Consider the following 11,815-nt stretch of genomic DNA (forward strand, 5'->3'; position numbering starts at 1 on the left):
AACACATGGCTGAATACTTGAGCAGGGCCCAGAAAGGAATGGGGAAGAACACCAGGGGGGCAGAACACTGTAAGACCAGACTGACCAACCTGTGCACTGCCTGGATTGATTACAAGAAAGACATCGAAGACATCGACTCACTGATCCACACCACCAGAGACTACAGCAGTGACATTGGAATGTAAATGTACTGGAAGTAAAGCAGCTACAGAGAGTAAAGCAAGTCCTAAGAAGTCAGCTAAATGGGAAGAACAAGGTCCAAGCCATCAACACCTACGCCTTGCCGGGCATCGGATACCCCGCTGGTATAATAAGCTGGCCAAAAGAGGAGATAGAGGCTGCTGATGTCAAGACAAGGAAGCTCCTCACAATGCATGGAGAGTTTCACCCCAAATCCAGCATCCTGAGACTGTACACTAAGAGGACGGAAGGAGGTCGAGGACTGGTGAGCATTATAGACACCATCTGAGAAGAACCACCAAAGATCCATAAGTAGATCAGGAAGATGGCCCAGAGCGATGGAGTATTTAGTGAATATCTCAGACAGCAAAAGCCTGAAGCAGAGGTCTTACTGGAAATTCCTGATTTTATCATAAGGATGTTTGATTTTTTTTTTATTCAAACCTGTGTATTTTCTGTTAATCTGAGACCTACATTTGTAGATGACAGTTTCATGCTATTTCACACTGCTCTGAGATTCTGTTGCTTTGTCCTCTAATGACATTTTTACACAACGTAAAGGTTAATAAAGGAGTTTTCACTGAGATATGGCACCACTGTCAGACTGAAAATAACTAGCAGGTCACTAATGTCTGACACCTGACAGTCCATCTTTCTTTGGTTTGACTTGAAACCTGATCAGTGACACCAGTGAGACCAAACAGCCCCATCAGTTACACTGACATCACTTTAGGTAAATGACTGGTTTATAGACAGACAGTCTGACCTGGTTTCAGTTTGGATTGGATTAGTTAGTGCTGACTAACACTGCAGGCCTGTTTGACTTAAGTCAACTTTCCTTAATTTGCAGCTTTTCCTCCTCTGGGATAATGTTTGGTTAAATTCAAGGAAGATGCAATATAACCTTCTAATCTCAGAACAACCCTTAGACCTCCAGTAGGTCTTGTGAAGCTCCAGAGTTTTGAGGCCACAGGAGACACTGTAGAGAATTCCTCCAAGTGGTATCTGGAAGTGCTGTCCTGAAGAACCATGTAAAGAACCCACATGGCTGAATTAATAAACACTGAATAAAAGTCATAAAATGTTTCCCCTCAAGACATAATAGAATATTTATTATTTTGATACTTATTTACTTATTGGTGCTTCACTGGGTGGCTCAAAGAGTGGCATCTGGGAAACTGTGAAATTAATTCAGGGCCTTGCTGAAGAAGATTATTGCTCAGCAAACAGCCTCACTACATAAATACCAGAGACTCCAACTCCCTGATCATCTGGTGTCTTGTCTTTGACAGGCTGTCAGTCTTTACAGGTCTGTTCCCTACAGAGATATCAGCCTCATCTTTAACATCTGCATCATCTTCACCATGAAGACTCTGATTCTGGCTGCTCTTCTTTGTGCCCTGTTGGCTCTGGACACAGCTCAGGGTGAGTATTGTGGTTTATCCTGCACCCTGTGTGTATATGAAAATATAATTCATATTCATGTAAAACACATATATGCATGTATTGTATGTACAGCACTGTGTAAGTTTTAGGCACAAAAAGTAAAGTATGTTTTCAGAAATTATACTATAAATAAAAATTTTAGAATTATTTTATAGTGGTTTTCTCTCATTTTAGTTTCTGTAAATCAATTTTTCCTCAGTTTGTGGATTTTTGTAAGTTTTTTAGTAATTTCATTGACTTTCTAATGAAAGGCTAACAGCCCCATTATGGTTCTCTGGTCTAGGGGCCCCTGAGACACTCTGGGCCCCTGAGAACCTGCTGAGACAGACATGTTCAGTAATCCATCCATGAACTAAAGTTCCTAACACTTGTACAAGATTCAGTTCTCTGCTCAAGAAAATGAAACGTTACTTCTGGTTGATGCCTCATTGACCCCAACTATAAAATGTAGAGATTCTGTTATTGGAGTTTTAACACTCTGTAAGAGTTAGACCTCTGAAGTTTACCTGACCCCATGAATTTACTACAAATTATACTGCACACTTCTACCTGTTGAATCACTTCAAGGCACCAAATGGATTTATACTTCATACAGTACTTCTATAAAACATGAAATACGTCCTGAATTGTCTTTATGGTCATTTCTCTATTTTATCACTTTCATCAAAGGTGCTGCCCCAAAACAACAAACATGGAAGTGAAAAATTCATGAACAGCGTCTTTCTGGGATACATGGAAGAGGTTTAACTTCAATGCAAACTCAATAATGTGTGTTTTTCTTTGCTTCTCTTCAGGCCAGTGTGGAGACAAACCAGCTTGTCCCTCTGGTTGGACTGAGTACAAAGACCGTTGCTTCTTCTATGTTCCCAAAGTCACGTCCTGGCCTGATGCTCAGGTAATCAGAGTGATGTGGATTCAGTCCACAATGATTCTACACTGTTTATTTGGTCTGTGTTCACTTTAACACTGGCATCTATTCCTGCCTTGGTGTTTTCCTACTACTCAGCTCATTTTGCTTCTTTACTGACTCCACTGTCTGTTTATCTGCACTGTAGAAAAACTGCCAGTCCCTGGGTGGAAACCTTGCATCTGTGCGTGACAAAGACGAATATGGGGCTATTCAGAATGTGAGGCTGTATGTCTGTGCCAGCCAGCCAAGTTACACTATGCATGCTGGGACACCGTACATCACCACTGACTATACATCAACCACAGGGGGATGCCTGGAGCAAAGCACCCTGGGTAAAGGAAAACTGGCTGGTTACCTTATCTGTTCTATTGTTCTACTGTGTGTGTTCTGGTTGTGAACTGTTCATTGTGTGTTCTGGAGTTAATACAGGGGTTTGGGAGCATGTGTGTCGTGTTTTGGGGAGATGGGTTAGTGGCACCGTAAGTGTGGAGGATTGTTGTGGGAGGGACCTCCCTGATGATGGGGGCCTGTAGGGAGAGTGAGTTTGTTATGCTGAATTGTGCAGCTAATAAAGGAGAATATGGTCATGTACAGTTTGTGTACAGTCATCAAACACAAAGAGGTAGTGTGTGTGTCTCATTAGCTATCTAGCTGCAGTCTAGGTAGACCTGTCAGATTGCTGCAATACAAAATACTACGCCGTTCTGTTGTTCCGGAAGGGTTCATGGTTCTGGGCTGATGGAACACCTTTCAGATACACAACCTGGTCTCCTGGACAGCCTGATAACAAGGATGGCAATCAGAACTGCATTCAAATGAACTTCGGAGGTAACTCACCAAACTTTGGTAATAGACAATCTGTCTATATACTGATGTGACCATGGCCTCAATAGACAGTCTCAGGTCTTGGTCTGTAGCACTGACTGACTCACATGTTGTTGGTACTTACAGCTAAGAAGCTCTGGGATGATGGAGACTGTAACCGTGGTAACCCATCTGTCTGCTCTAAGAGGCTGTTCTGATCCCAGGTCTGATCCAGAGTCATGAAATCCCTGTGAAAAGCACAAACAAAATAAAAGTATTGAAACCACCTGCTCTGTGTTTGTGGATCCTGTTTGTGCTACAGATAATCTCCTTCTTGCATCACACTTGCTTATGTCTAAAAGTGACTTTGACAAAGAGTAAAACAAAAGGATTTGCCTTCCCATGTAATCCTGTTTATTAGGGATTTTTCTACCAGTAAAGTACATGTAACATTTCTTTTTCTACAGAAAGTCAAAGAAACAGCGTCATGTTTAAAAAGTGAAACCCAGACCACAATCGGTAAGATTGACAGTTGGATTTCAAAGCTTAAAAATCCATTTAAAACGTGTCAAATCTGGTTTTGAAACAGAAAAAAAGATCAAACATTTGAAAATTAGATTTAAATGTGTGAAGAAATGTCTTTGTTACTGTTTGTGTTAAAAATGTGTCCAGCTGCTGTTCCAAAGCTGTCCCTCTTCACGGTTAGAATCCAGGTGGAATTACTCATGTCCAGTAAACACGTCTTCACACGACTTCAGTTCACAAATCAATAAATCAATCACTCAATCAATCAATAGGTCAAAAAGTCTTTAGCCTCTAGTCTCTGCCAACACATGTCCTGACTGGAGAAACGGTTCCTGCTGTTTTAACATGTTATTGAACTTTTTATTTATTTCCTGTCAGGCGACATTAAAGTTTGCTCTGACTGTTTGTAATGAGCAGGGGGCAGATCAGCTTTGGGCGACATGTGAAACTGATCCAGGGCGTTGTTGGACCAGAGACACTGAGTCTGTCTTCGTGGAAAGGCATTATAAATGTGATGGAAGTTTTCCTCTTCATGAGCTTGTGCAAATTTCCATAACAGAAAAAGTTTACTCAACATCAGTGATCTCAACATCTTCATCTGTGTGTTTCTCTTCCTCTGTAGTTGGATATTTCCCCCTGATGAAGTTAACACAGTGACGTCGTGTGGACAGGTGCGTGTACTGCAGGCTGTACAGCAGGTACAACAACATACATGCTGAAGCTAAATCAGCATCAATACAGCTTTTATTATAAAGTTGGCCTCAGTGCCATGTGGTGGTTTTATGGCTGTACTCTAGGAGGCTGTGGCCTTACATGTCAGTGTGATATTTATGCTGACCTGAAAACTGTTTAACACCATAGTTACAGTTCACAGTTGAACAGGTTTGGAATCATTTGTCATTATGTTCAGTATTATAGTAGAGGATTTTGACAGAACAGGAGCTATAACATAGAGTCATAGACCACATTGATTTAATGCTTGACATTTTTATTTTTGCTCTAAAGGAGAAAGGACAGTTCAGAATAAAGTGGAGCTCAAAGCATTCTTTCCATAACACATTCAGTCTGCTCTTATTAAAGGCACAAAACCTCAGAGACAGTCCAGCTCCTGTTTATGTTACTTGTCTCTTCCTTCCTTCAGTAGCGTTACAGCCATAGAAAAGAAACAGATGATATATACTGGATATGATAGAAGATGTCAAATGAGATACAGTAGAATTCAGGTTCTATGAGACTGATGGCACAAAATGTGAGAGTATGCAAAGACAAACACACCTCCACCAGTGTTTGTGCTTTTCACAGGGATTTCATGCCTCTGGATCAGACCTGGGATCATCACATGTTCTTGGCACAGACAGATGGGAGAGGAGTCTGACAGTCCAGATCATTCCAGAACCATCTACCTGTAAGTACCAACAACATGTGAGTCAGTCAGTGCTACAGACCAAGACCTGAGACCTGAGACTTTCACGTTAATATGGTTTTTTTTATTATAGTGACATTTTGGTGATTTACCTTCAGTAAAAATGTGTAGACAGTCCTCATTACCCTTCCAGTTGTCAGGTTGTCCAGGACGCCAGTTTGTGTATTTGAAAGGTGTTCCATCAGTCCATTTCCACTTGCCCTCCTATAAAACAGAAGAGAATCAAATGTAGTGACGTGTTTCAGTGTCTGATGAAGACAAATCCAACCACAGGACACTGACTGTGTTTAGGGTTGATGGAGGGGACACAGAATAAGTCAGGAGAGACACATTCAGGCTGGTTTGAGCTACAAAGCCATGAATTAGTTGTTATGTGTCAACATCAGTCACCAAGAGTCAGTGATTATGTGAACAGTGCAGAAAGAGAATTCAATAGTTGTTCTTTAAAGAAGAACTTCATGACATCTGATAAAATGACTGAGTGTCTGATCTGAGTCAGTGTTGGTTTGGACTGAAGTTTGACAATGAGGAAGGAGAATCAACATTAGCAGCTTCTACCATAACACATGTCCATTGTTGTCAGCAGGCCAGTTGCATTGTGGGTAATGTAGGCTGTTCATTGTGATGGTGACAATATGACATTAGGACAAAGCCAATATCAGCTGAGTATTTATCTGTCAGACTGTGTGAATTTACCTCTGTAACATCATGGCCTCCAACCCATGTGAATCCAGTCCCTTTAGCGTCAGTGATCACTTTCTGAATCACTGCATACTCCTCAGCATCACGCACAGATGCAAGCCATCCGCCCTGACGAAGACAGTTTTTCTACAGTGCAGATAAACAGACAGTGGAGTCAGTAAAGAAGCAAAATGAGCTGAGTAGTAGGAAAACACCAAGGCAGGAATAGATGCCAATGTTAAAGTGAACACAGACCAAATAAACAGTGTAGAATCATTGTGGACTGAATCCACATCACTCTGATTACCTGAGCATCATCCCAGGTCATGGCTTTGGGAACATAGGTGAAGCAACGATTTTTACTGGGCCTCCAAACGTCCAGACAATCAAAGGAAAATGCTAAAAACAAACAAAATGCATAATGTTGAGTTTCTCATGAATTTAAACAACCTCCCTGTTTCTGACAAAGATACTAACAATTACCTTTGTTTCCCTTCATTGTGTTGGGCTAGTAAAATTAACCACTTTCTCCTTGAATATACATATATATATGTTATATAGGGTATCACTGCATCTCTTCCTCTGACACATTAAAGCTCTGTAATTATTAAACAGTTTCCTTTGGTCCACAGCTGCATCTTTGGACGAAGGTGAGAAAATACAGAAATGACCATAAAGGAAATAATCAGGTTTTATTTCTGATGTGTCTTAATGTATGAAGAAGTACAAAGCCCTTAGTTTGCCTTAAAGTAAGTCAGAGAGAAGGAAATGTGCAGGATGTTGTATCTAACTCTGATGAACAAAGTGGTCAAAGTCCAATAACACAAACTCTAATAGACTGGGTTGGAATTTGGGCAGTGCAGCTCTGTGTAGAACATCCTGTCAGCATCATTTCCAGAGACACAACAGGTGGAAAGACATTATATTGATCCATTTCATATCTGTGTTGGGCTCTAGGAAACTTAACGCAGAAGTCATTTGGTTTGATCCACAGAATATATACATTTATAACATCTGGATATCTAGTCCATAAACATATATACACACAATATATAGTGTAGTAATACTCACGCTGAGCTGTGTCCAGAGCCAACAGGGCACAAAGAAGAGCAGCCAGAATCAGAGTCTTCATGGTGAAGATGATGCAGATGTTAAAGATGAGGCTGATATCTCTGTAGGGAACAGACCTGTAAAGACTGACAGCCTGTCAAAGACAAGACACCAGATGATCAGGGAGTTGGAGTCACTGATATTTATGTAGTGAAGCTGTTTGCTGATTATAAATGTTCTTCAGCAACGCCCTGAATTAATTAAAAAAATTCACAGATAACGGCTGTTTGAGCCACCCAGTGCAAACGGTAGAGAGACACCACAAACCTTAAGGCCATAACATCAAAGAACGTCCTAATGTGACTTTTACTGTGTTTATTAGTTCAGACGTGTCAGCAGGTCAGACTGAACAGTGTAGACAGTTGTAGGCAGCAGAGATACAACAAAAACCTTTCAAATCCCTTTTAAACAGATTGTTGCTGCTGATGTTGTGGATGTAAATAAAAGACAAAACCCAGCTGGTGGAGAATTTCTGGGTAAATGTTGATGGGAGCTGTAGTTTTTGCTCACACTAGCAGCATGTTAGCCTGCTACAATGCTGAACAAACATATTTATTATTCCACCTGCTCAGAATCAGCATGAACAAATGAAACATCACCTTGAGTCAACAGGCAGTTTTAAGGAAAACCAAACTCTGATCCAACCTTTCATCATGATCTGGGAGCTGTTTGGGGGACTGATGGTGGATCTTTGTTGGAGGAGGAAAAGCTGCAAATTCAGGACAGTGACATGAACTTAAGTCAAACAGGCCTGCAGTGTTAGTCAGCACTAACTAATCCAATCCAAACTGAAACCAGGTCAGACTGTCTGTCTATAAACCAGTCATTTACCTAAAGTGATGTCAGTGTAACTGATGGGGCTGTTTGGTCTCACTGGTGTCACTGATCAGGTTTCAAGTCAAACCAAAGAAAGATGGACTGTCAGGTGTCAGACATTAGTGACCTGCTAGTTATTTTCAGTCTGACAGTGGTGCCATATCTCAGTGAAAACTGTTTTATTAACCTTTACGTTGTGTAAAAATGCCATTAGAGGACAAAGCAACAGAATCTCAGAGCAGTGTGAAGTAGCAGGAAACTGTCATCTACAAATTTAGGTCTCAGATTAACAGAAAATAAACAGTTTTGAATAAGAATCAAATATCCTTATGATAAAATCCGGAATTTCCAGTAAGACCTCTGCTTCAGGCTTTTGCTGTCTGAGATATTCACTAAATACTCCATCGCTCTGGGCCATCTTCCTGATCTACTTATGGATCTTTGGTGATTCTTCTCAGATGGTGGCTATAATGCTCACCAGTCCTCGACCTCCTTCCGTCCTCTTAGTGTACAGTCTCAGGATGCTGGATTTGGGGTGTAACTCTCCATGCATTGTGAGGAGCTTCCTTGTCTTGACATCAGCAGCCTCTATCTCCTCTTTTGGCCAGCTTATTATACCAGCAGGGTATCCGATGCCCAGCAAGGCGTAGGTGTTGATGGCTTGGACCTTGTTCTTTCCATTTAGCTGACTTCTTAGGACTTGCTTTACTCTCTGTAGCTGCTTTACTTCCAGTACATTTACATTCCAATGTCACTGCTGTAGTCTCTGGTGGTGTGGATCAGTGAGTCGATGTCTTCGATGTCTTTCTTGTAATCAATCCAGGCAGTGCACAGGTTGGTCAGTCTGGTCTTACAGTGTTCTGCCCCCCTGGTATTCTTCCCCATTCCTTTCTGGGCCCTGCTCAAGTATTCAACCATGTGTTTACTCGTATTAGCCACTATGATGCCTGACAGGAGCTTCCATGTTGTGCAGAGACAGGTTATTAGGTGGTAGTTGGATGGGACTGCTCGCTTTTGGGGGTCCTTCAGGATCAAGACTGTCCTTCCTTCAGTTATCCATTCAGGGTGAGTCCCATCTATTGCAGCTGGTTCATTTGATCTGCCAGGCTCTCATGGAGTGGAGTTGGCTTCTTTAGACAGTAGGTGTGGATCATGTCAGTTCCTGGTGCTGATCAGTTCTTCATGCCTGGGTTTCCAAGTTTCCATATGTCCCCCATCCTCTTCATATAACCCCTTTCCCTGGGATTACTTATGTAGTAGTGTTCCAGCAGTTCTCTATTCTCTGCCCTCATCCATGAGTGTCATGTTCCAGTTGTCCACTTCATATCAGGCTGCCCTGGTTCCCCAGCACCTGACGCAGACCTTGTTGACCTGGGCATCGTCTGAGCCGGTATGATAATGATAATAATAATAATAATAATTATTATTTTATTCATAAGGTACTTGAAGAACAGCAAGAGCTGACACAAAGTGCCCTACACCAAAACAAACAGGAAACAAATATACATAAAATAAGAATTTTAAAAATAGGTTGAAATTTTTATAAAATAAAACAATAAAAAACAGTCCATAATCAATCCATCACGCCAGTCCAAAGGCTTGGGTATACAAATTTTAAGTTGTACTTTAAACATAACTAATGTAGGGGCTTGTCTTATGTGCAAAGGCAAATTGTTCCACAGCCTTTGGGCAGTAATAGAGAAAGCTCTATCTCCACGGAGCTTCCTCCTTGTTTTTGGCACGTCAAGAAGCAAAAGGTCGGCTGATCTAAGGGAGCGGCTAGGAGTATAATGGTGAAGGAGTTCAGTAAGATAAGATGGGGCAAGGCATTTTTATAAGATTTACAAACAAATAATAAAACCTTAAAATGAACCCTAAAAGACACTGGCAGCCCATTTTTTCGCGTTCCAGTTAAAAGACGAGCCACCGCATTTTGGACCAGCTGGAGACGTGAAAGGGATGCCTGACTAACCCCAACATACAGAGCATTACAATAGTCAAGGTGTGATGTAACAAAGGTATGCATTACTAGCTCAAAGTGCTGCCTTGACTCAGAGGTTGTATTTTTGGCAAACGCCTTAAGTGGAAAAAACTGGATTTTGCTTATCAAATTTAAGATCTGTGTCCATTTTGAAGCCTTAATTAGTGACCAGTGCTCTAAGATGTGATGTCAAGGGGCCTAGATTCACACCAGAAGATTCACTAGAAGCACTAGAGCCAACCAGCATACTTCCGTCTTTGCATCATTAAAGTGAAGAAAATTTAATGCCATCCAGCCTTTAATGTCATCAAGACATGCGAGCAAACGTGCAATTGAAAAACCCTCCTTTTAAACCTGGGCATCATCTGCATAACAATAGAACGATATGCCATGTTGTCTGAAGATGAAACCCAGAGGAAGCAAGTAGAGGGAAAAAAGCAAAGACCCCAAAACTGAACCTTGGGGAACCCCAGACGACAGACAAGCAGAGGAGGATTCAAAGCTGGCAAGACCCACAGAGAAAGTTCTATCTGCCAGGTAAGATCTAAACCACTCCAATGCAAGACCATGGATACCTACAACATCATGCAGGCGAGAAATCAAAAGGTGGTGGTCAACTGTGTCAAAGGCAGCAGATAAATCAAGAAGAATAAGAACCACGAAATTGCCAGTATCAGAACAAATGAAAATATCATTAAAAACTTTAATTAAAGCTGACTCTGTGGTGTGGTTTGAAACCAGCCTGAAAGATGTCTAGGATCTCATGCTCATCCAAAAACGCTTTCAATTGAGCATACACAACTTTTTCTAAAACCTTTGAAAAAAAACGGTAGTCCAGAAATAGGTCTATAGTTAGCCAGCACAGATGGATCAAGACTAGGCTTCTTTATAAGCTGTTGCAACTACCACATGTTTGAAATTAGAAGGAACAACACCAGATGATAGACTACTGTTAATAATGTTAAGGACCAATTTACCTACACAGGGAAAAACGTCTTTAAAAAACCAGGAGGGAGCTGGATCGTAAGGGAAGCCTGAGAGATTAAGAGAGCAAACCTCATCCTCTAGCTGTGACATAGATATTGGTTGGAATTGAACAACTCCTGTGTTTCTATTGCTCATTTTTGTAATGAGGTAGGCCAGTAGCGTTATGGACCTTGCCTAAGGGCCCACACTAGTGGCACCCTGATCAGGACTTGAACCTCCCCAAATCCCAATCTTCTGTACCTGGTATCATAATTTCATTAGAGGACACAGCAACAGAATCTAAGAGAAGTGTGAAGTATCATGAAACTGTCATCTCCAGGTTTAAGTCTCAGATTAACAGAAAGGAGACTGATCTGACAAGTGAAGGTAAATGCTGCTCAAAGTCTAATCATGTATACCCACTTATTCCTAACCAGGGTCACAGGGATCTGCTGGAGCCAATCCGAGCTGACTTTTTTATCTTTAATAATATTGTAGATTCTGGTTTGCACAGATGAGGCCATGAGAGTTGAATCCAGATACTGTTCTCCTGAGATATGTTGATCTTGTGATCACGATGACATCTGATATTTGTGTAGGGAAATAGCTCAAAAAGCCTTTAGCCTCTAGTCTCTGCCAACCCATGTCCTGAGAAGAGAACAGTTCCTGCTGTTTTAACATGTTATTGAACTTTTTATTTGACTCCTGCAAATATTTTCTGTCAGGTGACATTAAAGTTTGCTCTGACTGTTTGTAATGAGCAGGTGACAGATCAGCTTTGGGCGACATGTGAAACTGATCCAGGGCGTTGTTGGACCAGAGACACTGAGTCTGTCTTCGTGGGAAGGCCTCCAGGTAGATAGATAATAGGAACTTATCTGGTATGAGAGGCTCCAGGGGGATCTGACATCAGCTCATTTTGTCAACTAGTCAAAGTCCATTAATAACAACAGGCCTACAGATTCAATCACAT

At 41.3% G+C, this 11,815-nt stretch overlaps 2 protein-coding genes across 2 annotated transcripts; one reads left to right on the top strand and one right to left on the bottom strand.

Annotated features, from left to right (window-relative positions):
• Positions 1-1,428: 1,428 nt before the first annotated feature.
• Positions 1,429-2,948, top strand: LOC113141643 (lactose-binding lectin l-2-like). The gene is made up of 3 exons (XM_026326187.2): positions 1,429-1,605; positions 2,421-2,521; positions 2,682-2,948. The coding sequence occupies exons 1-3, from the start codon at positions 1,545-1,547 to the stop codon at positions 2,931-2,933; spliced, it is 414 nt and encodes a 137-aa protein (XP_026181972.1). The 5' UTR covers positions 1,429-1,544; the 3' UTR covers positions 2,934-2,948.
• Positions 2,949-5,155: 2,207 nt separating this feature from the next.
• Positions 5,156-7,211, bottom strand: LOC113141495 (ladderlectin-like). Its single transcript, XM_026325943.1, has 5 exons — positions 7,041-7,211; positions 6,277-6,368; positions 5,985-6,116; positions 5,381-5,492; positions 5,156-5,268 (listed from the first exon to the last, which is right to left on the bottom strand). Exons 1-5 carry the CDS (start codon positions 7,099-7,101, stop codon positions 5,201-5,203), a joined length of 465 nt encoding a protein of 154 aa, XP_026181728.1. The 5' UTR covers positions 7,102-7,211; the 3' UTR covers positions 5,156-5,200.
• Positions 7,212-11,815: the final 4,604 nt, after the last annotated feature.

This window comes from Mastacembelus armatus, chromosome 18 (genome assembly GCF_900324485.2).
Source record: "Mastacembelus armatus chromosome 18, fMasArm1.2, whole genome shotgun sequence".
NCBI classification, from domain to species: domain Eukaryota; kingdom Metazoa; phylum Chordata; class Actinopteri; order Synbranchiformes; family Mastacembelidae; genus Mastacembelus; species Mastacembelus armatus.